The sequence below is a fragment of the Microtus pennsylvanicus genome, chromosome 21 (genome assembly GCF_037038515.1).
Source record: "Microtus pennsylvanicus isolate mMicPen1 chromosome 21, mMicPen1.hap1, whole genome shotgun sequence".
In the NCBI taxonomy this organism is placed as follows: domain Eukaryota; kingdom Metazoa; phylum Chordata; class Mammalia; order Rodentia; family Cricetidae; genus Microtus; species Microtus pennsylvanicus.
In genome coordinates this window covers 35,631,639-35,653,572 of record NC_134599.1, presented here as the reverse complement: position 1 = coordinate 35,653,572, position 21,934 = coordinate 35,631,639, and the positions used below count along the sequence as shown (strand labels likewise).

The following is a 21,934-nucleotide window of genomic DNA, read 5'->3' as shown; positions in this document are numbered from 1 at the left end:
GGCAAGCTCTCAATCAACTGAGCTACACCAGCCCCCTCTACACTGCTTAGTTTATTTTTTAATAATCATCTTTCATTGGGTATGGATGTGTACATCTTTAATCCCAGCACCCAGGAGATAGAGGCAGGTGAATCTCTGTGAGTTGCCGACCAGCCTGGTCTACGGAGTGAAGGAGTGAAGGAAGGAAGGAAGGAAGGAAGGAAGGAAGGAAGGAAGGAAGGAAGGGAGGGAGGGAGGGAGGGAGGGAGGGAGGGCAGGAGGGAAGGAGGGAAGGAGGGAAGGAGGGAAGGAGGGAGGGAGGGATTATTTTCCTGTGGGGGGTGTTTTTGTTTGTAACATATTCTCACTATGCAGCTAACCGTTCTGAAATTCATAACCACACCGCTTCACCCTCCGCATGCTGTGATTACAAAAATGGGTCACCGTGCCTGGTTCTACTATTTTTTTAAATAACAACTTGTCAAATCAATTACACTTCTGCTTCTTACACAGCTTTATTGAGCTTTAGTTCACATAACTTGTAATTCCAAGATTTCCAATACACAACTGGATGCTTTTGAGTCTCTTGATAAAATCATACATCATCACCACAATCGACTTTAGAATATTTCCACTGCCTTCATACAGAAACTTAACCATCCATTCCTTCTCATCCACCCTTGTTGTAGGGTTTCTATCGCTGTGAAGAGGCACCATGACCACAGCAACTCTTATAAAGGAAAACATTTAACTGGGGCTGGCTTATAGTTTCGGGGGTTTAGTTCATTATCTTTATGGTGAGAAGCATGGAGGTGTGTAAGCAAATATGGTAGATGCTGGAGAAGGAGCTGAGAGTTCTATATACAGAGCAGCAGGCAGCAGAAAGACAATTCCACACTGGGCCTGGTTTGAGCATCTGAGACCTCAGGTCAGCCCCTAGCTCCTCCAACAACATTACACCTACTTCAACAAGGCCACACCTCCTAATAGTGCCGCTCCCTATGAGCCTATGGGGCAATTTTCTTCAAACCACCACAATCCTTAACTCCAAAGTGACCACCAAGCTGCTTCTGTCTTTGTGGATTTACTCATGTATGGACATTTTTATAAAACTAGAATTCATAATATATGGTCTTTTGTGATACTTTTTTTTCCTTGTAAATACAATTCTTTCAAGACTGTTATATGTTATTGCCCATGTCAGTGTTCCACCCCACTAACTGCTGGGCGTTCTGTTGCATAGACATACTATGCTTTATTTTTTCACATATTAGCTGGCCTAACAGTTCCCACTGCTACTGCTATGACTGTCAGCGTTTCTGTATGTGGTAGATACAAAATTCTGTGTCTCTTAGCTGTATGAAGACACCAGTTGAGTTTGAATCCGGCTTCACCCAGTTTTCCTGGTTAACACTCCAGCATTGTGTTTCCCCTTATAAAAGACAGAAAGGAAGGAAGAAAATAGGAAGTAGAAGAAGGAAGAGAAGTTGTGTCCATCCGTTTGTCCTGTCTGAAGTTCCTGAGTACATGACAGATACAAGAAGGTTGGGGTTGAAATGACAGCATCAAAGTAATTGGGTCAGAATCTCCTATGAAGGGAAAGCTTTATGAGAAGAAGGAAATCTGGGTTGGCAAGGCAGCTCATGGGCCATGCTGGAGGGGAGCTTGGTCCTAAACCTGATGACCTGAATTCACTCTTCAGAGCCAACGTGGTAGAAGGAGAGCACCAACTCCCATACATGATGTGTGTGCGCACACAGTCACATCAAATCAGAAAAGAAAATCTAAGCTGACTCGACATTTGACAAGCTGAAGAAGAGGGGCCCACAGCGTAAGCATGGTCTGGTGAACGGATTGGAAACAGCTGGCTCAAAGAGTAAGAGGCAGTAGGCAAAACGAGGATGAGACACTCCCACCCCTAATTCTGGGGATCACATAATTAAAGGCACAGAACCACAAACTCAAAGACTTAAACACCAATTTTGTATAATGTTAGGAAGTCATTGAGAGTGAGGTTTAGAGGCATCAGTCCCATGACTAGACTGAATGGGCAGGATGACTGCAGTAGGATGGACCTATATGGGGAAATTTTGCCACAGCAAGCCCTATCTCTAGGGCTGTTGGGACAGTTCTGGGCTGAGTAAAATCACTGAAGATAGCCAGCTGGGCAAAAGCCACATCCATCACGGGGCTGGTTCCCTAAAGGACCCACATCTATGAGCAGGGAACACATTATTTTTCTATTACATCAGATTTGTCACTCAGTGTTGAAACTGATGCCAAGAGTTCTCTGCTAATCAAGCTAGAATCACAGGTTGGAGGACAGGGTGGGCCCTCTGCCAGCTAGGCAAGGAGTTGGACCTAGAGGCACAGGACATTGAAGTCAAACATGCCATCCCTGCTCTGGGAATCCAGGCAAAGCCGGGAGAGGCCTGGCAGTGCCTTTCAGCTGTGTCTGGAGCTTCCATAGACATCTCCTGAAATCACACCTGTCAAGGCTCTTTCCAGCTGACCAGGCAAGTGGAGTTCAGTCCCAGAGGTTGCTGTCTGCAGCGGCTGGCTGGGGCAACAGTCAGCTGGGGTGACTCCTGCAGGAATCTGAGGGGAGACAAAAGCTTGGGAAGAGAACAGTTGGCAATAACAGCAGTTCGCGGTGGTGATGGTTGGCGATTGGGTAAAGCTCCCACTGTGCTCCACAGTGAATCAGAGTGCTCAGGGCTCTCAGTGGATAAGCAGTTTCCTTCTTAAACCGCAAGTAGCTATCCAAGCCTGGAGGCGGCGGTGGAGTGGATTTCTCCCCATCTGTCCACATCAACGAGCTTGGGGTCCTCTACCCATACACTGGAGCAGTGTCTCTAAGATACAAGCCTCCATTACCCCTGGCTAGTCATAACCCACATCCCAAGACAGGTGCCACTCAGCATTCCACACCTCTCCAGCCCCCAGTGCCAGCTTGTGCCTCTACACTGGGTGGGGAATCCCAGCTTCACGGCTGCTCAGTGAGGGGTCCACCTTAAGTACTTAAGCTTCAAGGACCACTTTGAGGAGATCTTAGCTTGGCGTTTTCCTATGGTGAAAGCTAGCGAGCCTGGCCCTGGGCTGGGAGCAAGACAGAGGCAGCTCAGTGTTTTGCCAGAGTTCTCGCAGACACCTGGAGTGTCTAAGAAGTCACCATCAGTATTTTTCTTCACTGTTATCTATATCGTATCGTTATCAGGATCCCATTGGCGGCCAAAGAAAGAGGGAAGGGGATTAAAAAAAAAGAGACTGGCTACCCAGAGAGGGCAGTATTATCTGTCTATATCAAGAGCGTTCTTTGCTGCACAACTTTATGACCTCAACCAGACTGGGTTCTGCCGGGCAGGGAAGGACTGGCGACTGTGTGCACCACTCACTATCTTTCCCCTCCGATGTAGGGCGGAGGAGGCTTCCCTAGGGCGTTCCAAAGCACACCGTTTCTCCTAGCGAGTTTCTTCTACCCTCCTCTCCTTCCACCGTACCCGCGGTATATCCAGACTCTCGTCCCTCGGGAGGGTGAGCTAGGGTAGCAGAGAAGCTCCAGCAGTGTCAGGCCTATGATCCTCCGGCTCTGGTGGCCCCAAGTCCCCCACCTGCGCGTGACTCCTCCTCCCGTCTCAATTCCGCAGCGTCTGCACCCTGGCGACACGCTGTTTCGGCCACCGCACCTGCGTCAGGGTGGAGTAGGGGACAATCTGGAGGTAGAAGGGGAAACAGGGAGGGTCTGGAGAGCACCACGGTATCGGATGAGCAACCTCTCCCGGGGTGGCGGAGCCCCCGCAGCCTAGAGCCTCCCACCCGAGTCTGCGGCACTGATGCGCTGTCCGCGGTGCTGACGCCGGCCGGCTGCTCGGTCGGGAGGAGGAGCAGACGCCCTGGTTCCCTTGGTGCCCGGAGTCTGTCCTCGGTTCCCAAACCGTGTCTTTTACCCGAGAGGACTTCTCCGGAGTCCGGGCGCTGCGGTTGGATTCAGGAACAAAAGAGCGAGCAAAGGGAACTTAAACTTCGGGCTGGAGCCCGAGAATCGGAAGTCGGGTTTGACTCTCGATAGCCCCCGCAGCCCCTGAGACCTCAAAGCGCCAAGTTGAGCAAAGTTTCCCAGTGGCTTGAGGAAGGAAGAGATTCCGGAGCTCAAGCTCAGGGAAGGAAGGACGCGGTTGTCTAGCGCGCTGACAGCCAGCACCGCAGTGGGACACCTGCTCTGGTGGGACGCGCTGGTGCCGCCAGAACGACCCGGAGGCGTCGCAGCAGCCCAACTCTCCACCCCTTCCTCCCTTCCCTACTCACCCCTCCCCAACACCCCGCCCCGTGCTCCGGTGACTCCGCCTTTCCGTGCCGGATAGCTCTTCGGTGGTAGCAAGGAAGGGAAAGGACCGCTTTCCCGGAGGACTCGGCTCGGCTCTGAGGCTCCCAACCCGACACCGCCAGCTCAGTCCCAGCGGTGGAACAGGATCGCCTGCCAGGCTGCGCCTAGGCGCCACCGAGCCCCAGCAACCTCATGGGACGCTCCAGAGGACTCTCTCTGTGCCCTGCCACCGTGTTCCAATCCTAGGCGTCCAGACTCCACAGCTCAACCTGTCCGCAACCCCAAGGCCTGTCCGGAGAGGAGTATGCGGCCCGGGGCCCCGTGGACTCCGGCCACCGGGCGGCACTGGCCTAGCTTCGGAGTCCGGAGCCCGAGGGCAGCAAGTGACGATCCGCGGGTGGCTGTAAGGCGTCGGGGAGCGGAGAGAAGCGCTCCAACCCGGGTGCCCGCTGGGCCACACGACCGACGGTGTGTGGCCTGAACGCCCGGCAGGAGGCGGAGGCTCCCTGCCGTCCCGGTTCCAGGGAGGCTGCAGAGGGGCTCCGCGGCGGCCCCAGACCTCTGGCCACCATCCTCACGCTCCTGCTCCTACGGCGGGGATGTCACGGCCCCGGCTCCGAGCGCCGCCCCAGCCCCGGGGTTGAGCTGCGGACCATGTCCTCCCGCAGCCCCCGGCCCCCGCCCCGCCGCTGCCGCCGCCGCCTGCCGCGCCCCTCCTGCTGCTGCTGCTGCTGCCGCCGCTCGCACCTCAACGAGGACACCGGGCGCTTCGTGCTGCTGGCCGCGCTCATCGGCCTCTACCTGGTGGCGGGCGCCACCGTCTTCTCGGCGCTCGAGAGCCCGGGCGAGGCGGAGGCGCGGGCGCGCTGGGGCGCCACGCTGCGCAACTTCAGCGCGGCGCACGGCGTGGCAGAGCCGGAACTGCGCGCCTTCCTCCGGCACTACGAGGCCGCACTGGCCGCCGGGGTCCGTGCCGACGCCCTGCGCCCGCGCTGGGACTTCCCCGGAGCCTTCTACTTCGTGGGCACCGTGGTGTCGACCATAGGTGAGCGGCGCGTCCCGCGCGTCTTTCCTCTGCGCGCTTGTCACTCGCTGTCCTCTCCATCGATCTGAGGATGGGCCCTCTCTGATACCCTTTGCTTACTTTTGTCTCGCTCTGCATCCCCTGGGTCTCCTACTTTTCTCCCTGCATTAGGAGCGAAAGGTGGCCCAAACGACCCATCTCTAGCTGTCATCAGTGTGTCGGCTAGGTGCCAAGCACTCTGAGCCCTCCTTGTCCAGGCTCTGTCCCTTGGTTTTGTGCTCTGTAAGAGGGTTTGTGAGAGAGAGCGTGTGTCAAGGGTTGCTATTGCCTACCCCATCCAGGCCTCACTATCCTCAGCAGGTGATTATAAAAGCCATTTCTTCGTCCATTCCTAGCGTTTTTATTTCCTCCTCACATTCTCTTCTCCTGACCACACTGCCCCACCCCCTCACAGTAAAGTCCGTTATTCCCAAGCTAGTCCTTCCCCTGAGCTGTTTTACACCATTCACCTTGGTTGTCCCCTCCCCACACCCCTAACTTCTCCGAGTTCTTGACCTCTTGTCTTTGTTCCCCTCTTCGCAAACAAGAGTGGTGTCGAAGGACAGCCATGGGATAGTCGCCTTTACGTTATGCTTTGGGTAGAAACAGCTCACGTTTGCTTAACCTTGGGGGAAATGTGCAGATTCTTGAGACCCCAGCCCTCCTTTTCAGCTAGATTGAAGTCGCCTGGCGCTCCTTCTGGAGAGACAATTTCCAGCCACCTCTGTGTCTACCCCCTCCCACCTACTCCTCTTCTCAGGCGTTTGGAAGCATAGGAAACAGCCACCTTCCCCCATTTATTTAGCTAAACAGAGAGCAGAAGAAACATTCTTTGACAAGACTTGGTTGTGTCTCACTCCCTCGTTTTTGTGTCTCGGGTAAGAGAAGCACTTGCTGGTCACACCAGTCATCCGAAGACATTCTCTTCTGCTGTTGCAATTGGGGAGGAAGGGGCTGCACTTTCAGGGAAAAGATGTGAGGAACTTTATAAACACCCTTTCCTCGTGCCAGTTCAGAGTGTGGGGCATGGACTCCTGCCTACTGCTGCCTTGGAGGCCGGGAGAGAGGTAGCAGGTTTGTTCAGGATGTGCACAGAGGCAAAGGTCTCTCTGCATCTCTCTCCCTGTGTGTATGTACATCCATGAAAGCACTCCCTTGCCTCCAATCGTTTTTCCCCCATGTCATGCTTGATTTGATTATTTTAAATAGAAAAGGCAAATATGGACTGAGTCCAAAGTCTACACAGATTAGATAAAAATACCCTTTAAAAATATATCATGTTGTTATGGTGATTGAAGATATAAAATGACCCCCCTCAAAATCCCCTTTTAAGAGCTGCATCGAGTTGCTATAGCAACTTGAGGGTTTTTTTTTAAGTGCTTTAAAAGTACTAAAGATGCTTAATCTTGGAGGATGACATCATGTATTTATAGTTCATTGTTGACATGAACTCTTCTCGTAAACACTCCCCGTTGTTTCTTCTACATATAGGTACACCTATACCACAGTATCGTTCTCCCAGTGACATGTTCTAGCTTCCTGATGGAACTGCAAGATAAGCGGAAGGTGTTGCCAGCTTCTCTTCCCCTACAGTCTGTGAATCTATCCAAAGAGATTATTTCTGTGACCTGTGCTCACTCTGGGTCTCTCATGTGCATCATTGTCCTTCAGGCTTCGGGGGCTTCCCCTCTTGTTTGGAAATTGTTTCATGCCTCAGTCTTTAATCCACCATCAGGATTGGGTAGGCAGGCAATGTGGACAGGCTACACCAAAGCTTGTGGCTGTGTTAGCAAGAACCTAGCAAGCTGCTTCCCAAATCTGCAGGCCAACACTAGTACCAGACTGTGGATGGCTCAGGATTGAACTGGCCCTCTGCGGGGACATCAAAACTGCCATATGTGTAGTGTCTACCAGCTGCCTGCCTGCTGCGACTCTTGGGGATAGTGGTTTAAATTGGTCCTCTTAATGTCAGCCAGTAAGTTCTGCTGAGTCCCCAGCCAGCGTGATTATTCTTTCAGCCTTCTCTGTGAAAGATGTACTTGATTGAGATTTCAGGGCAGACCTACATATGGCAGCTAAGTTTCTGCTTATATATGTCCTTCCCTTTAAATGTCCAGTTGTTATTATTACTGATGTAGTTGTGGATGCAACCACACAGGGAACCAAAGCTCAGTCATAGATGGATAGTTGGGGTCCTCTAGTCTGCCCCTCATCTGGGAAGAGGAAGACTATCGTGTTCTGGGTTTTACTCGATCAACGAATACCACAGGGTGTGTGATTCATGCAACAGTGTGGGATTCAGGGATCCAACTCTATACCCCGCCTAATGAAATGAGGACTTTCGGTATTTATCTGGCTCAGATAAATGATCTGTCTAGCTTTAGTATAGACCACCCTTCACTCATGTCATAACTATGAAGTGTTGTGTGTGTCAGGCCCAGTGCTATGGTTTGAAAGGTTAACCTTTGTTCTGCATGTTCTATAAGCATGCTTCACTGTGAGCAGCTGAGATACATCATATGTTAGCCACCCTCACTACAGATGACCAGAAAGAAGAGACCTTTGGTCAAGCCTGTATAGTATTAGGAGATTTATACAAGGTCACATGGTTAATGAAGGATTCACCTCAATCCAGAGCTGAATTTGTGTGGTGTGTTTTACAGTAATTTCATACACAGAGCAGTGGGAATATCCTTATTGGAAACTGAAATACTAATAATGTGTATCTTCTTGTATGTGTGTCTGTCTGTCTGTCTGTATACATGCATAAATCTGACACTGAGATAGGAACTAATTTGCTAGTCAGGCCAGCAACTGATTAAGTATAGAAAAAGCTCAAAGGGGTCACACAGATATTCCAGGCAGATGAGTTAGAAGTTGCTGTAGGCCATAGATAGGCAAAAGCCAATACAAACTACAGAAAATCAGAGATGGGCCCTAGCAAGCAGGAGACAGTCTGGAGAAGTGTGGTCCAAGGTCTCTCGCTCCTAAGAGCACATATCAGGGGAAGCAGCAAAAAGGACAGGGATTGGCCGTCAGTAGTAAGCAGTGTAGAGGAAGGTTCAGGTTGGCCACTCGCATTCAAGGTCAGAAGGAACATCACAGAGAGGGAATATTTCTCCTAACATTTGGCTTGAACAGGGCTCCATATCCTGAGCTGGGCATCTTGCAACTGTGTAAGCACACACGTGTTCACACAGCACAGACCCCGTGGGGAAATGCGCCTGTGATTATTCAGCTGTAGTTGAAAGTCTGAGGAGCTCAAGCAAGATGTTTAACAAGTCCACTTTCTACTCTAGATTATTCACAGATTGCTCACACAGATCTGAAAACCTGGGTAATTACTGCTTCTCCCATTCACTCTCGGTGACATATTTCCTGCAGGGTGGGGGATTAAGTTTAGTTTAATATGAACATGTTGGTGTCTACAGTCCTCCACTTAATGAACACCCAAAGCAACAGCATTCAAGGCGGATGCCAGCGTGGCCTTTGATACACGGCTACCTGCATCATCTGGGATCTGCAGTTCTCACTCGTCTAGGTCCTGGCTGTGTTCTTAACAGCAGCACTCTGGCTTGGAGAAGCTCAGAACAGTCTAAGGAGTATTAATCCTTCCTCTCGCATCTTAAAGGCTGCTTTATTGGTTTGCTTTGAAAAGATTAAAAGGAAGCTTTCCCTTGGGGCTTTCATTATGCGTCTGCCGTCAGATTTACACATCCAGGAGAACATATTTAAAAGTCTCTCTCAAATGGCAGCTTGGTCGAAACAGAAATATTTTTGCTTCCTTTTATTAGGTTTCCTGGCAGAGATTTTTAGCTGTAAAGCTAAAATCATGCCGGTAGAGACGATATGGGGTAGGTACGAGAGCTGTCGCTTTCGGCTCTGCATGATTTAGCTCAGTGCTTTCAGAACTAGGCACACTTGATTATTTGGTCACAAGGCTAATAACAAGTCCTAACTCCACTTGCAACCCCCCCCCTTTAAAAAACAAAATCAGGGGTTTTTTAAATGTTTTTTTTTTCTGCAGAGTAAACTAAGGCATTATAAGACCAAATGTCACTACCACGATTCATATGGGTTTCTTCTAGCGTGTATGTAGTAGAACCAGAGGTGGGGTTGACACCTGGAGTGAAGGGGGGGGCTGTTGCCACTCATTTCCTTCTCTCGTTAACTGCCTGTGTTGGGAAGTGATGCTGTGACCGTTTTAAAGGATACTTGGGAGACATACATTGCGTGTGACATCCATCTGGAGATGAATAGGAAATGCATTCCTATTCTCTGTGCCCCCGCCCCACGCACCCACACCTCATAGCTGACCCAGACCACAGTAAACAGTGATCGTTCAGGTGATTCAGACAGAAGTCTCCCATACGATAACCCTGCTCCAACACAGCTCTTCTCACGTCTGCGGGTCCCTGCAGGAAAGAAAACAGAGGATCTAACTGATATGGAGCACTCTTTCCCTTGGTTGTGTCATCAAGGTCAAGCCCATGTTTCCACATGGCCTGCACATGTGGCTTTTAATAGGCGCATAATATTCTTTGTAGTTGATGCTTCCTTGCTGCAGGCTAGCTGGGTGGCTCCCTGCCTGGGCTATTTCGAGTACTGCCACAGTGAGCATCTTGATGCATATGGCCTGTTCCTTCTGTTGAGCATCTCCTCGGGGTGAGTCTCCAGCAGGAAAAGTGCTGAGTCAGTGGGCACCGCTAGTGAAGCTGCTGAGTCAGTGGGTGTTGCTGTCTTCACAGCTTCTGGCCAGCCCTCTTAGAGGGAGGAATTGTTGGCTCTTCCCTAAGGTGAGTCTCTGCTTCTACAAAGCCTCACAGAGGTCGCACAGCCATCCACTAACTGTTCCATGGTTGCAGGCCACGTAGATACTTGGTTTTCTCTAGGATAGCGCTGCATTAGGCTGATAGCATCTTCAGCCTCCACTGCCGCCTCCTACGGGAGCACTGGTTGCGAGAAGGACGAGGAGAAACAGATGGGGACAGCTGCAGGTCATCAAAGACTAAGAGAAGAGGAACATCTGGGTCTCAGGCAGCTGATGGGGAGCATTCTTCCACTCAGCGTTGACACTGCCCAAGGGCCCCAGTCGAATGGAGCAAAAATGCCCTTCAAGTTTTATAGCTGCAAGTACCATGAAGATCTTCTAGAGCTTTCTCCAAGCATTTAGAAGAACATTTTGTCAACAAAAGCCATTCAGAGCCATGATAGACAGACTGTAGCAGAACTGTGCTGACTAGAGCTCAAGGCAAGATCCCCAGCTGTTGCATTACCCTCAGATGCCAGCTACTATTTGACCTCACTCTCACTCAATCACTCACTCACTCCCTCTCTCTCCTCTCTCCTTAAGACAGTCCTGCTATGTAGCCCAGGCTGCCTGCAACTTACTATATGGCCAAGGCTGGCTTAGAACTCATTTCTCAAGTTCTAGATTCTGGTAAGCCACAGCCTCGTGGTGATACACAGACAATAGAAATTGGATCATTTAAGATGCAAGAGCTAGCTAAAAATATGCCTGAGCTATCAGCTAAGCAGTGTTGTAATTAATATAGTTTGTAATTAATATAGTTTTCGTGTGGTTATTCGGGTCTGTGCGACTGGGAAATGAATGTGCAGACTCTGACTACAAATGGCACCCCATGTGGGCAACTTCATCCACATAGAACTGAGAAAGCTTGGGAAGGAATTCTAGACACAAAAGAACAGAGTTAAGCATGGCTTCTTGGTAGCAGCTTTTTCTGGAGTGGGCTCTGTTTGCTAAAGGAAAGCACAGTTTCCAATTATAAACTTCCTCTAAAGGACAGTGGCTGTGGCAAGGAGGTTTTGAACCCTGACTTTAAGTGCCACTTTCCTGGGCTTAGACAGAACTAAACTGACTCATCAGTGGGTCATTGATGACATGAATACCTGGGCCCTAGAATGACTGGCTCCATTTGCTTCCCCTGGGTCTCAGAGGGCTCACACTGGGGTGACTGTGGTAGGAAACCCAGTGCCTTACAGTGTAAAGTTTTACAATCCCTTGTCTTCAGGACAGATGTTGTAGACTAGAAAGACAGGGTCCTCCATGCAGTCTCTCTTGTTGTACAGGACAGAGGAATCACCCAGTGTTTCCTAGCTCTGCAGTTTCTGCTAGGAGATCTAGGGTAGAACCTTGGGGGGTCCACATACCTCACAACCTCCTCACTGTGCCTAGACTTTCTGGGCCTCAGACAACACTGGAGGCAGGGATCAGAGAAGCAGTGCAATCAGGGTCAGCGGCTGTGTGGCTTTGGGCTGGGCATATCACAAAACAAGGGAGTACCAGGAATCACTTGAGTCCCTTCCTCTGATGCTGTCACACCTGTGAGGACTGTTCCCTTAGCCTCAGTATGGGCTGGGGCCACGCTAGCTGTACCAGCTGCAGCCGCCTGCCTAGGGCCCAGTTCGGTTCTGTCACTTCCAAACTGTGGAGTACTGGATCAGGAACCGCTACTACAACTCCTTGGCTCAGTTAGGTCTCTGGAAAGTGAAGATAACAATGCCTCCTAAGCTGGGCATGTTGTCCACACCTGCAGTTCTAGCGTTCAGAAGGTGGAAGCAAGAGTATTGCCATAAGTTTGGTCCCAGTATGGGCCTACATAATGAGTTCAAGGCCAGTCTGAGCTGTGTAGTCAGACCCTGTTCCAAACACATAAAGTATCTGTGAATTGAGCTCAGTGGTAGATCATGTAATTGCTTAGCATAGCAACAACCAAATGTACATCACATCAAAACAAACAAATAATAATAGAACTAAGAGCAATCAGGGTTCCCTGACCTGTGGGAAGTTCAAGGACCACCCACCTCCATCCAGGTCTAATAAGGTGAGCATCCAAACTACCTAGGCTCCCCCAAAGCCAGTACATGCAGTAGGATCAAAAACCCATTGCCATTGTTCTTGAGTTCTCAGTAGTCCTCATTGTCCACTATGTTCAGCAAGTCTGGTTTTATCCCATGCTTTTTCAGACCCAGGCCCTGATTGCTCTTCAGGCTGTTAAGGGAGGGGGACTTGATCAGGGGAGGGGCAGGGAAATGGGAGGCAGTGGTGGGGAGGAGGCAGAAATCTTTAATAAATAAATAAATTTAAAAAAAAATAAAAAAATAAGAAGCATGAAGCTGGGAATGGCGACTCATGCGCACTAGTAATCCCAGAGTTGGGGAGGTGTAGATAGGTGGATGCCTGGGGCTTGCTGCCCAGTAAGTCTACCCTACTTGGCAAGTTCCAGGCCAGCCAAAGACTCCCTTAAGGAGGGAGGAGGAAGGTTGAAACTAGAGAGATGGTTTAGCAGTTAAGCGCACTTGTTGCTCTTGCCGAAGACCTGGGGTTGATTCCCAGTGCCCACAAGACAGCTTACAACCATCTCAAACTTTATTTCCAGAGGATCCAATGCTCTCTTCTGGCCTCTATAGGTACTGCATACAAGTGGTACACATATATGTACAGGAAAAACACTCATACACACAATAAATACATCAATAAATCTTTATACACACATATGTTGATGGTCTCTACACACACTATTACTATTGCTGTGCTAAAACACCATGATCACAGCAAGTTGGGAGGAAAGGGTTATTGGGCTTACACTTCCACATCACAGTTCATCTTCAGGAAGTCAACACAGGAACTCAAGCAGGACAGGAAACTGGAGGCAGCACTGATGCAGAGGCCATGCAGGGGAGCTGCTCACCGCTTGCTCCACATACTTTGCTCAGCCTGCTTTCTTATAGAACCCAGAATCAGCAGCCTGGGGTGGCCTCACCCACACTGGGGTGAGCCCTCCCATATCAATCACTAATTGAGGAAATTCCCTACAGGCTTGCCTGCAGCCTGATCTTATGGAGACATTTTCTCAATTGAGTCTGCCTCCTCTCCAAAGACTCTAGCTTGTGCCGAGTTAACATAAAACCGTTCAGTACAACTGACCCCTTATCAACTTGACACAGAGACACATCACTGTTAAATCATAACCCTTCCTTTCTTATTCATCCCCAAGATCACATACTAATAAAGACATCACAATATAAAATATTTTACAAACTTGCAAGTCTCATAGGCTTTAAAAATTCAAACAATTAAAGGCTGGAGAGATAATTCAGTAGTTAAGAGCACTGGAATCTCTTCCAGAGGACTGGGTTCAGTTCCCAGCACCCACATGGCAGCCCACAACTGTTTGTAACTCCAGTTCCAGGGAGTCACATAGTTACCGTCACATAGACATACATGCAGGAAAAAAAAAATCAATGCACATGAAAATAATAAACTTTTTTACAAAAGTTAGCAATTAAAAATTAGGTCTCTTTAAAATATCCAGTCTCTTTTAAAATCCAAAGTCTTTTAACATTTAATGTCTTTCAACTGTATGCTCCTAGAAAAATGAAAGATGAAAGTTAAATACTTTCTTATTTCAAGAGGGAAGAACCAGGGGCTGGAGAGATGGCTCAGTGGTTAAGAGCACTGACTGCTCTTCCAGAGGACCCGGGTTCAATTCCCAGCACCCACATGGCAGCTCACAACTGTCTGAAAATGCAGTTCCATGAGATCTGACACCTTCACACCAATGTACATAAAATAAAGTTAAGTAAATCATTAAAAAGAAAAAATTTAAAAAAAAAAAAAAAAAAAAAAAAAAGAGGGAAGAACCAGGGCACAGTCAATTCTATCAAAGCAAAGCCAAACTCCAACTGTGTAAATAACCGAATGTCCAGTGTGTAGGGTCCACTCCCATCTTCTAAGCTCCTCCAGCTCTGCCCTTTGCAGCACACAGCTTGTCTCCTAGGCTCCCCTGCTGCCGTCCTCAGTCATCATCCCATGGTATTAGCATCTCCACAATGCTTCACTTTCGCTGATAGCCTCTCTTCATGATGCCAAAGCTCGGCTCCTCTGTATTACCCCTCTGTATTCTCCTGATCTTAACTGCCACTGAGACTGGACCTTCACCAATGGTCTCTCCCGGCCTCTCAGTACAAGACCTCAGCTCTTTTCCATGACTGTCTTAGTTAGGGTTTCTATTGCCGTGAAGAGACACCATGAGCCCAGCAACTCTTATCAAGGAAAACATTTAATTGGGGCTGGCTTACAGTTTCAGAGTTTCAATCCGTAATCATCATGGCAGCATGCAGGCAGACACGGTGCTGGAGAAGGAGCTGAGAGTTCTACATCTTCATACATAGGCAATAGAAGTAACAGTGTCTCACCTCCTCCAACAAGGCCACACCTCCAAATAGTGCCACTCCCTTTGAGCCTGTGGGGGCCAAATTACATTCAAACTAGCACAATGACCCATTTATGCCTTTAGAACCAGTATACCACCTACATGATTCTTATACTACTAAGTCCAGCTGCCAGTGTGAGAGACAATCTTAGCCACCTCTGAAACACAGTTTCTGTGTGCTGGCCTGAGGAAATACTTCCCAGACTTCACCTCAGTGATGCTGGTCTCCTCCTTCTTGAGACAGGACCCTGGCTGTGTAGCCCTGGCTGTACTAGAACTTGCTCTCTAAGCCAGACTAATCTCAAACTCACCTGCCTCTGCCTTCCCAGTGTGGTGATTTTTTTTTTTTTTTGTGATCTAACAAATAAAGCTTGCCTGAAGATCAGAGTGTGGAGCTAGCCACTAGTTAGCCAGGCAGCAGTGGCACACACCTTTAATCCCAGCACAAGGGAGACAAGAAGGGATATGGCTGAGTGGAGAGAGGAATATAAGGCGGGAAGAGACCGGAGCTCAAGCATTCAGTCTGAGGAGTCATGGAGACAGGATCTTGTCCCCTTCAGCTGAGGATTTGATAGGGGTAAATGAGGATTCGGTAGAGGTAAAAAGTCTCTCTAGTGACTGTCTCCTTTACTTCTCTGATCTTTCAGCATTTACACCAATATCTGACTCTGGGTTTTTATTATTAAGACTAGTTAGAATTCACACTACACCCCAGTTCTGGGATTAAAGGCTTCAGCCACCGCTGTCGAGCATTGGTCTCTTCTTAATCACAGCCAATTTCTCAGCTTCAGCTAACTAGGGTCAATTGTCCCAGTAACACAAACGTTTCCCTTCATTGGTGCTGGTCTCTTGCTACTCCTGGCTGACACTTCAGCCTCGCCTGACCAGAACCACAGATTCTGAGTTCAGATATGCAAAGACCCTGGGAGAGTCTCTAATGACTCTCAGACTTCTCTCTGGAACTCCACAGGCCAGGCCTCCATCCTCTGCATTTCTCTCAACATTCTCGTCTTCCAAGCTCCCACACAACCACTCACCAAGGTTTGAATACTCAGTGGCTTTGCCAGCCCCAAATCCCAAAGTCCTTCCATGGTTCTCTCAAAAACACATGGTAAAGTCTGTCACAGCAATGCCCTGCCGCGGTACCGGTTTCTGTCTTAGAGAGGGCTACTGTTGCTGGGCTAAAACACCATGATCACAGCAAGTTGGGAGGAAAAGGTTATTGGGCTTACACTTCCACATCACAGTTCATCTTCAGGAAGTCAACACAGGAACTCAAGCAGGACAGGAAACTGGAGGCAGCATTAATGCAGAGGCCATGCAGGGGAGCTGCTCACCGCTTGCTCCACATACTTTGCTCAGCCTGCTTTCTTATAGAACCCAGAATCAGCAGCCTGGGGTGGCCTCACCCACACTGGGGTGAGCCCTCCCATATCAATCACTAATTTAAGGAAATTCCCCACAGGTTTGCCTGCAGCCTGATCTTATAGAGCCATCTAATTAAGGTTCCCTCCTCTCAGATGACTCCAGTTTGTGCCAAGTTGACATAAAAGTAGCCAGGACACATCTCAAAATTAGGAAGAAGTGGTTCTTGCTCCCAAACTGCTGTGAAGGTTGAAGGGGCTCATCCTGTGTGCGCCCTGGTGAGGCCACAGCCACACAGCTGCTCACCAGAGTTGGCCATGCCTTGTTGGTGAGTCCTGGGCTACCCTTGTGGTTCCCCCAGCCTCGCCACCGGTGCAGGGCCCACTGGATCTCTGCCACATCTCTAGAGTGGCATCTGCCACTCAGCGATGGCCTTTGTCTAGGGCACGCTATAATCCCGTGCTGTTACATTGTGGTGTTTTGATTTGTTTTGCATTTGAGGCAAGATCTCCTGTAGCTTAGGCTGGCCTTGAACTTGCTACATAGTTGAGGATGACATTGAATACCTGATCTTTCTGCATCTACCTTCCAAGTATCAGGATTACATGCCTGGCTGAGAAGGATACTCTTAATAAAGATTTTTTATTTGAGCTTTCTTTCTTTTTCTTTCTTTCTTTCTTTCTTTCTTTCTTTCTTTCTTTCTTTCCTCCTCTCTCTCTTTCTCTTTTTTCTTTTTTCTTTTTTTTTTTTTTTTGGTTTTTAAAGACAGGATTTCTCTGTATAACAGCCCTAGCTGAACTAGCTACACAGAACTATCTCTGTAGACCATGCTGGCCTCGAACTCCGAGGGATCCACCTGCCTCTGCCTCCCGAGTGCTGGGATTAAAGGCGTACACCACCACCTCCCTGTAGCACAATTAATAAAAACTCACAGAGATATATTGGGGTTCAACCAGAAAGTCAGAAAAGCAAAACAGCCAGCTACTGGTTCTTACCTCTGCCTCAGTCTGAGATGGCGATCCTGCCTCCAGGAATCTCAGAATGAGTCTGTGTGTGAGAGCTGTCTTCTCCCATTTTATGTTCCTCTCTAGGACTGGGATTAAAGGCGTGCACCACTACCACCCGGTTTCTATGGCAAACCAGTGTGGCTACTGAGATTAAAGGTATGTGTCACCACTGCCTGATCCATAAGGCTGACCAGGGTGGCTGTTTTACTCTCTGATCTTCAGACAAGCTTTATTTATGAAAATACAAATGAAATATCACTACACCTCCCGGCTGCTTACGTGTTTTTGGAGACAGGGTCTCATGTAGTCTAGGCTAACCCCGAACTTGCTATGTAGCTGAGAATGGCCCTGAATTCATGATCCTCCCCCTTTCATCTCCCAAGTGTGATCGCTAGGCAAGCACCCTACCAACTGAGCCACATCTTCAGGCCCCGTGTAATGCCTTAATCATCCATGATCTGCCAAAGGGCGAAGTGATTGAGCCCAGTGCTTTTCTGCCCCCCCAACCTCCACAGAGCCGTCAGTGCTCTTGTCCTCCCACCTTCCTGTTTCTCGGCAGTACTCAAGTCTTGGAAGAGGCTGTGGCACTGAAGGTAACAGAGAAAACTCTGGCCCAGGTGGGTCCTTCCCTGTCCTCTTGGATCTGGTATCATGACCACCGTATCAAGACCCCAGCAGCTCCTCTCTCCAGACCACTGAGTTCTGTGGTTGAAGGTAATGATCAAACCCTTATCATCTCCTTGTCTGACTCCCCTTCCCACTGTATGTCATCTGGTCAGTCTCTCACAGATGCCTTCATCTACGCTTTCCCAGAAGCCTCCCCAAATCCTTTGGACAGGGAAAAACAATTCTCACTTTGTAGATGCAGAGACAGGCTCAGGGAGGTTAAGTGACAATCGTCATGCAAGTCAGTCCTGACTGCCCGGGACCTTAACTGCTGCTCCCAGCTTATGCGCTACCACACGGGAAGACCCACAGCCCAGCCTCGGGTCTACCCACTGGTGGGAGATGGAAGAGGTGAGGAAGGAACTCTCAGGCAGGACTGAAGCACAGTTTAGGAACGCAAAGATCTGGCTGTGCTGTGTTAGCCTCCGGGGCTATGCTGAAGCAAGGCTGCCTGGTCACCATCCCACAGCCCACGCGGCTCTGAAAGGAGGCCACAAAACTGGCAGGCCTGGTGCGGTCTCCCGTTGGTTGATTCAAGGGAAAGTCTGCTCAAGGTCATAGCCTAAGGCAAATCCTGCCCAGCTGTTGAGCACTGTAGCAACTGTGTGTCTGTCTGTCCGTGCATCCTTTCTACAGCCTTACCGTTGTGCTACCCTTCCTCACTGCACCTCCAGCTCCTCCATCCACCCACACACCCCTCACAGCCAGCAGGAGCTCATGCTGTTTCCTCCACCTAAAAGGCCCTGCCCTATCTTCCCGTTTTCTACCCATTGAACTTGGTCTTCAAGGTATCTGGTATGAAGCACCTCTCACAGCCCCTCAGACATGTGCTAATCCCTCATCTATGCCGGTTTCCCCCACTCTCACGGAAGCTTGCGTCAGGGAGAATGGCTGTGTCCAAAGCAGACACGTGACCTAGCGGATTTTTGTGTGTGATTCTTTCTTCATGGCAGCAGCTTTGTCTTAGCAGTGCGGATCCCCACTGCACCTAGTAAAATGATCGTGACCAGACTGGCATCGACGTGCTGAGGTGACTGCCTAGAGACAGTGATACACAGTGATAGCTTCTACTGCTCTTGAGCGTGTCGGTACAAAGTACACAGTTAACCAACACGTGTTGAGTAAACGGAATGAGTGAATGAGTGAATGAATGAATGAAAACTTGGACTGCGGGGAAACCGCAAGCTGCGCTCCCCACCCGGGACCCTCCTTCCCCCAGTCCCACCCCCGTGGCTGGTGGAGCCGAACGTGTTTTTGGTACCTCTGTCTGGTCACTGGCTTCATCTCTCTGAAGATGGCAGGGGTGCATCTGGGCAGCCATCTCGGTCATCTGGCGCTACCCTGGCAGGCAATGCAGTTTTTGTAACTTTTGAGTCTGATGGGTCCTGTCCTGACCCTGCTTCGGGGTTTCCGGACATAAAGGTGCCTGATCACATCAGAATTGCCAGAGTGAAACCATTGCTAGTGAGACAGGATTGCGGCAGCACACAATCCTGCCCCGCCCTCCTCTGCTCTTGGTGGGGGACATTCAGTCCCGAACAAGACTATCTACGTCTGGGCCTTTTTCTCTCGTTGCCTTATAGTCCAGTCATGCCTTGGTCTTAGCTGTATCCTTCAGCCATGAGCGCCCCCTCTTTGTTCCCTCTCCAGTCCCTACATTGCCTGTGCCTTCACCAGCTCAGGACATACCTCATGGGTGGACACTGGCTCACAAATCTGATGGAAGTTTTTATCCGTAGGAAAATATAATTCCACAAACCCAGAAAAGCCACACCCACCCACACAGCCCAGCACCTCCACGATGCCTCCAGAAATACTCAAGGAAGCTTTTATTGGAATTGGGTGTCCCAGCTTTCTGGAAAGTTACAGTGGAGATCAACGCAAACCCTGAATCACAGCCTGTGTGCCTTCTCCCTTTTCCCTTCCAAATGGCCGAGATCTCTCTCCCCTCTGCCAACTGCTCCGAATTCGGAGTGCCTTCTGAAAGCCTGATTGGCTGCTCACCCCAGACCCTGCCAGAAATGCTGCAGAATTGTTCCTGCAGGAGGGAGAAGAAAACACATTGGCATTCACCACGGGGAGCAGCACTTTGGAGGCCTAGAGAGTTTAGATCCTAGGGTTCTCGTCTTCCTTAGAAAGCTGGGTGGCATGTTAGCCAAGCCTGCAGGAGACACAGCCACCCGTGCCCACATCGGTGCAGATGTGGTGGGACCTCAGGCCCAACCCTGCCAGCATGCTTGCCTTCAGCCCCTCACTTTCTCTTAGGTACACACTCACTATGACACCAGTGATGGGTCCCTGGAAGGTGAAGTGCCTGTAGCTCTGGCCTTTTCCTCATCCCACTAAAGCAAGCATGACACATGGTTTCAGATATAGTCTTGAAATGAATGGTTATTCGAACAAGTAGTTAAGATTCCCCTGTCTACCTGGGTGCTTGTTAAAGAAAAGGTAAAACATGGAGACCTTCACTTACAAGCAAATGACAAGCTGGGCAGAAGAATCCACTCAAGGTCCGCTCAAGGTCATCCTCGGCTTCACAATGAGTGTGAAGCTCACCTGGGGGACATGAGGACCTTTCTGAAGAAGAAGAAGAAGAAGAAGAAGAAGAAGAAGAAGAAGAAGAAGGAGGAGGAGGAGGAGGAGGAGGAGGAGGAGGAGGAGGAGGAGGAGGAGGAGGAGGAGGAGGAGGAGGAGAAAAAGAAGAAGAAAAGAAAAACAAAAAACCTTTAAAATAAAAGAAGGAAGAGGAGAAGGAAAGGAAGGGAGGAAGGACGGAGGAAGAAAAAAAAATGAATATAATAATTGACTTTGTCAAAGAAAACCCCACTATTTGAGTGCTCCATGATGGGCTGCTCCGAGTCAGCTGTTCCAGAATTAAAAATGGACAGAATTTGAAGCCAGCGGTTGCATACACCCTACTTCACTGCCCTGCAAGCCCCTAATGCCTGGGGAAGCCTCCGTCCCTTTGATCAAATTCACAGGCAATAAATATCTACAACCTACTAGGCCACTGAGAAAAGCATCCAACAGGTCGGACTGTTTGCAGGCCATGGAGCTGCCCAGCAGAGACTGGGCTGAGGCCTGACTGGGAGAACTGGCCTCGGGGCTCCTGGATGAGCGCTGTGTGGACAGTAGGTGTGTATTATTCATGCCTGCAGTTTAAGGATGAGGACTCCTCCATCAGGAGACAGCTCACTAAGGATGAGGACTCCTCCATCAGGAGACAGCTCACTAAGGATGAGGACTCCTCCATCAGGAGACAGCTCACTAAGGATGAGGACTCCTCCATCAGGAGACAGCTCACTAAGGATGAGGACTCCTCCATCAGGAGACAGCTCACTAAGGATGAGGACTCCTCCATCAGGAGACAGCTCACTCTGAGCCCGTGTGCAGAGTGCCAGTGGTGAGGGCCGGGGACTCCAGCCGTGGTTTTCGGTTGTGTTCTAGCACTGTGGTCCTATCATTTGCCCTCTGCTCCTTCACTGAATCTATTTCTACTCCTGGACAGTCACCCTGGACAACTCAGCCATGACCTTGACTCCTTGATGTCTCTAAAGCAAAACTTTTCTCCATTCACTCTGACAGGTTCTATCCACTCCCTTGCAATGACCAATCATTGCAAAGTAAGGAAAACAAAAATGAGATTTGGTGGGTACATACCTGTAATCCCAGCACTTGGAAAATAGCAGCAAGAGGATTAAGGTTCAAGATCAGCTTGACCTACATAGCAAGTTCCAGGCCAGCCAGGACTGACTGCATTGTAAGATTTGGTTTCAAAAACAACAAGACAAGCAAAAGCTATGTAAAAAGTCAGAATATTGGTTTCCACCTTTGCTTCTCTTTTCCTTAATAACATCACCCACACCATAGAGTTGTCCCAATTCTTTTTTTCCTAACCTTCCATGTCCAATCCATTATCAAATCTTGCCTGCTCAACCTGCAAAACCCATCACGATCCCCTCTTCTCGTCTACCTCTTCGTCAGCCTTGGTCCCCCACCCTCTGCATGGCTCCCACAGAACACTTCCAGGGTCCTAACCTTTTCTAGCTTCTAGTTTCTTCTCTGCTTCTTGACAGCCTGTTTTCCAAAACTAAAGACATTTTTCAAAAGGGCAGGAAGGGATCTGATGTAGCCCAGGGTAGCCAACAACTCACCATGTAGTCAAAGCTACCCTTGAACTCTTGATCCCCTATATTCACCTCCCAAGTGCTGTGATTACAGTTATGAGCCAACATGCCCAACTTAGGAAAGCTTTTTAAGAACATAAGTCAGGTCAATCCATTCTTTGGCTTGA

The 21,934-nt window shown here is 49.3% G+C and overlaps 1 protein-coding gene across 1 annotated transcript in view; it reads left to right on the top strand.

The window, feature by feature from the left end:
* Nucleotides 1-476: 476 nt before the first annotated feature.
* Nucleotides 477-21,934, top strand: part of Kcnk12 (potassium two pore domain channel subfamily K member 12) — a 65,416-nt gene continuing 43,958 nt past the window's right edge. Inside the window, exon 1 of the mRNA XM_075955061.1 lies at nt 477-5,348. Within this exon, the coding sequence (XP_075811176.1) occupies nt 4,958-5,348 (391 nt within the window). The 5' untranslated portion in view covers nt 477-4,957. The remainder of the gene's footprint in view (nt 5,349-21,934) is intronic.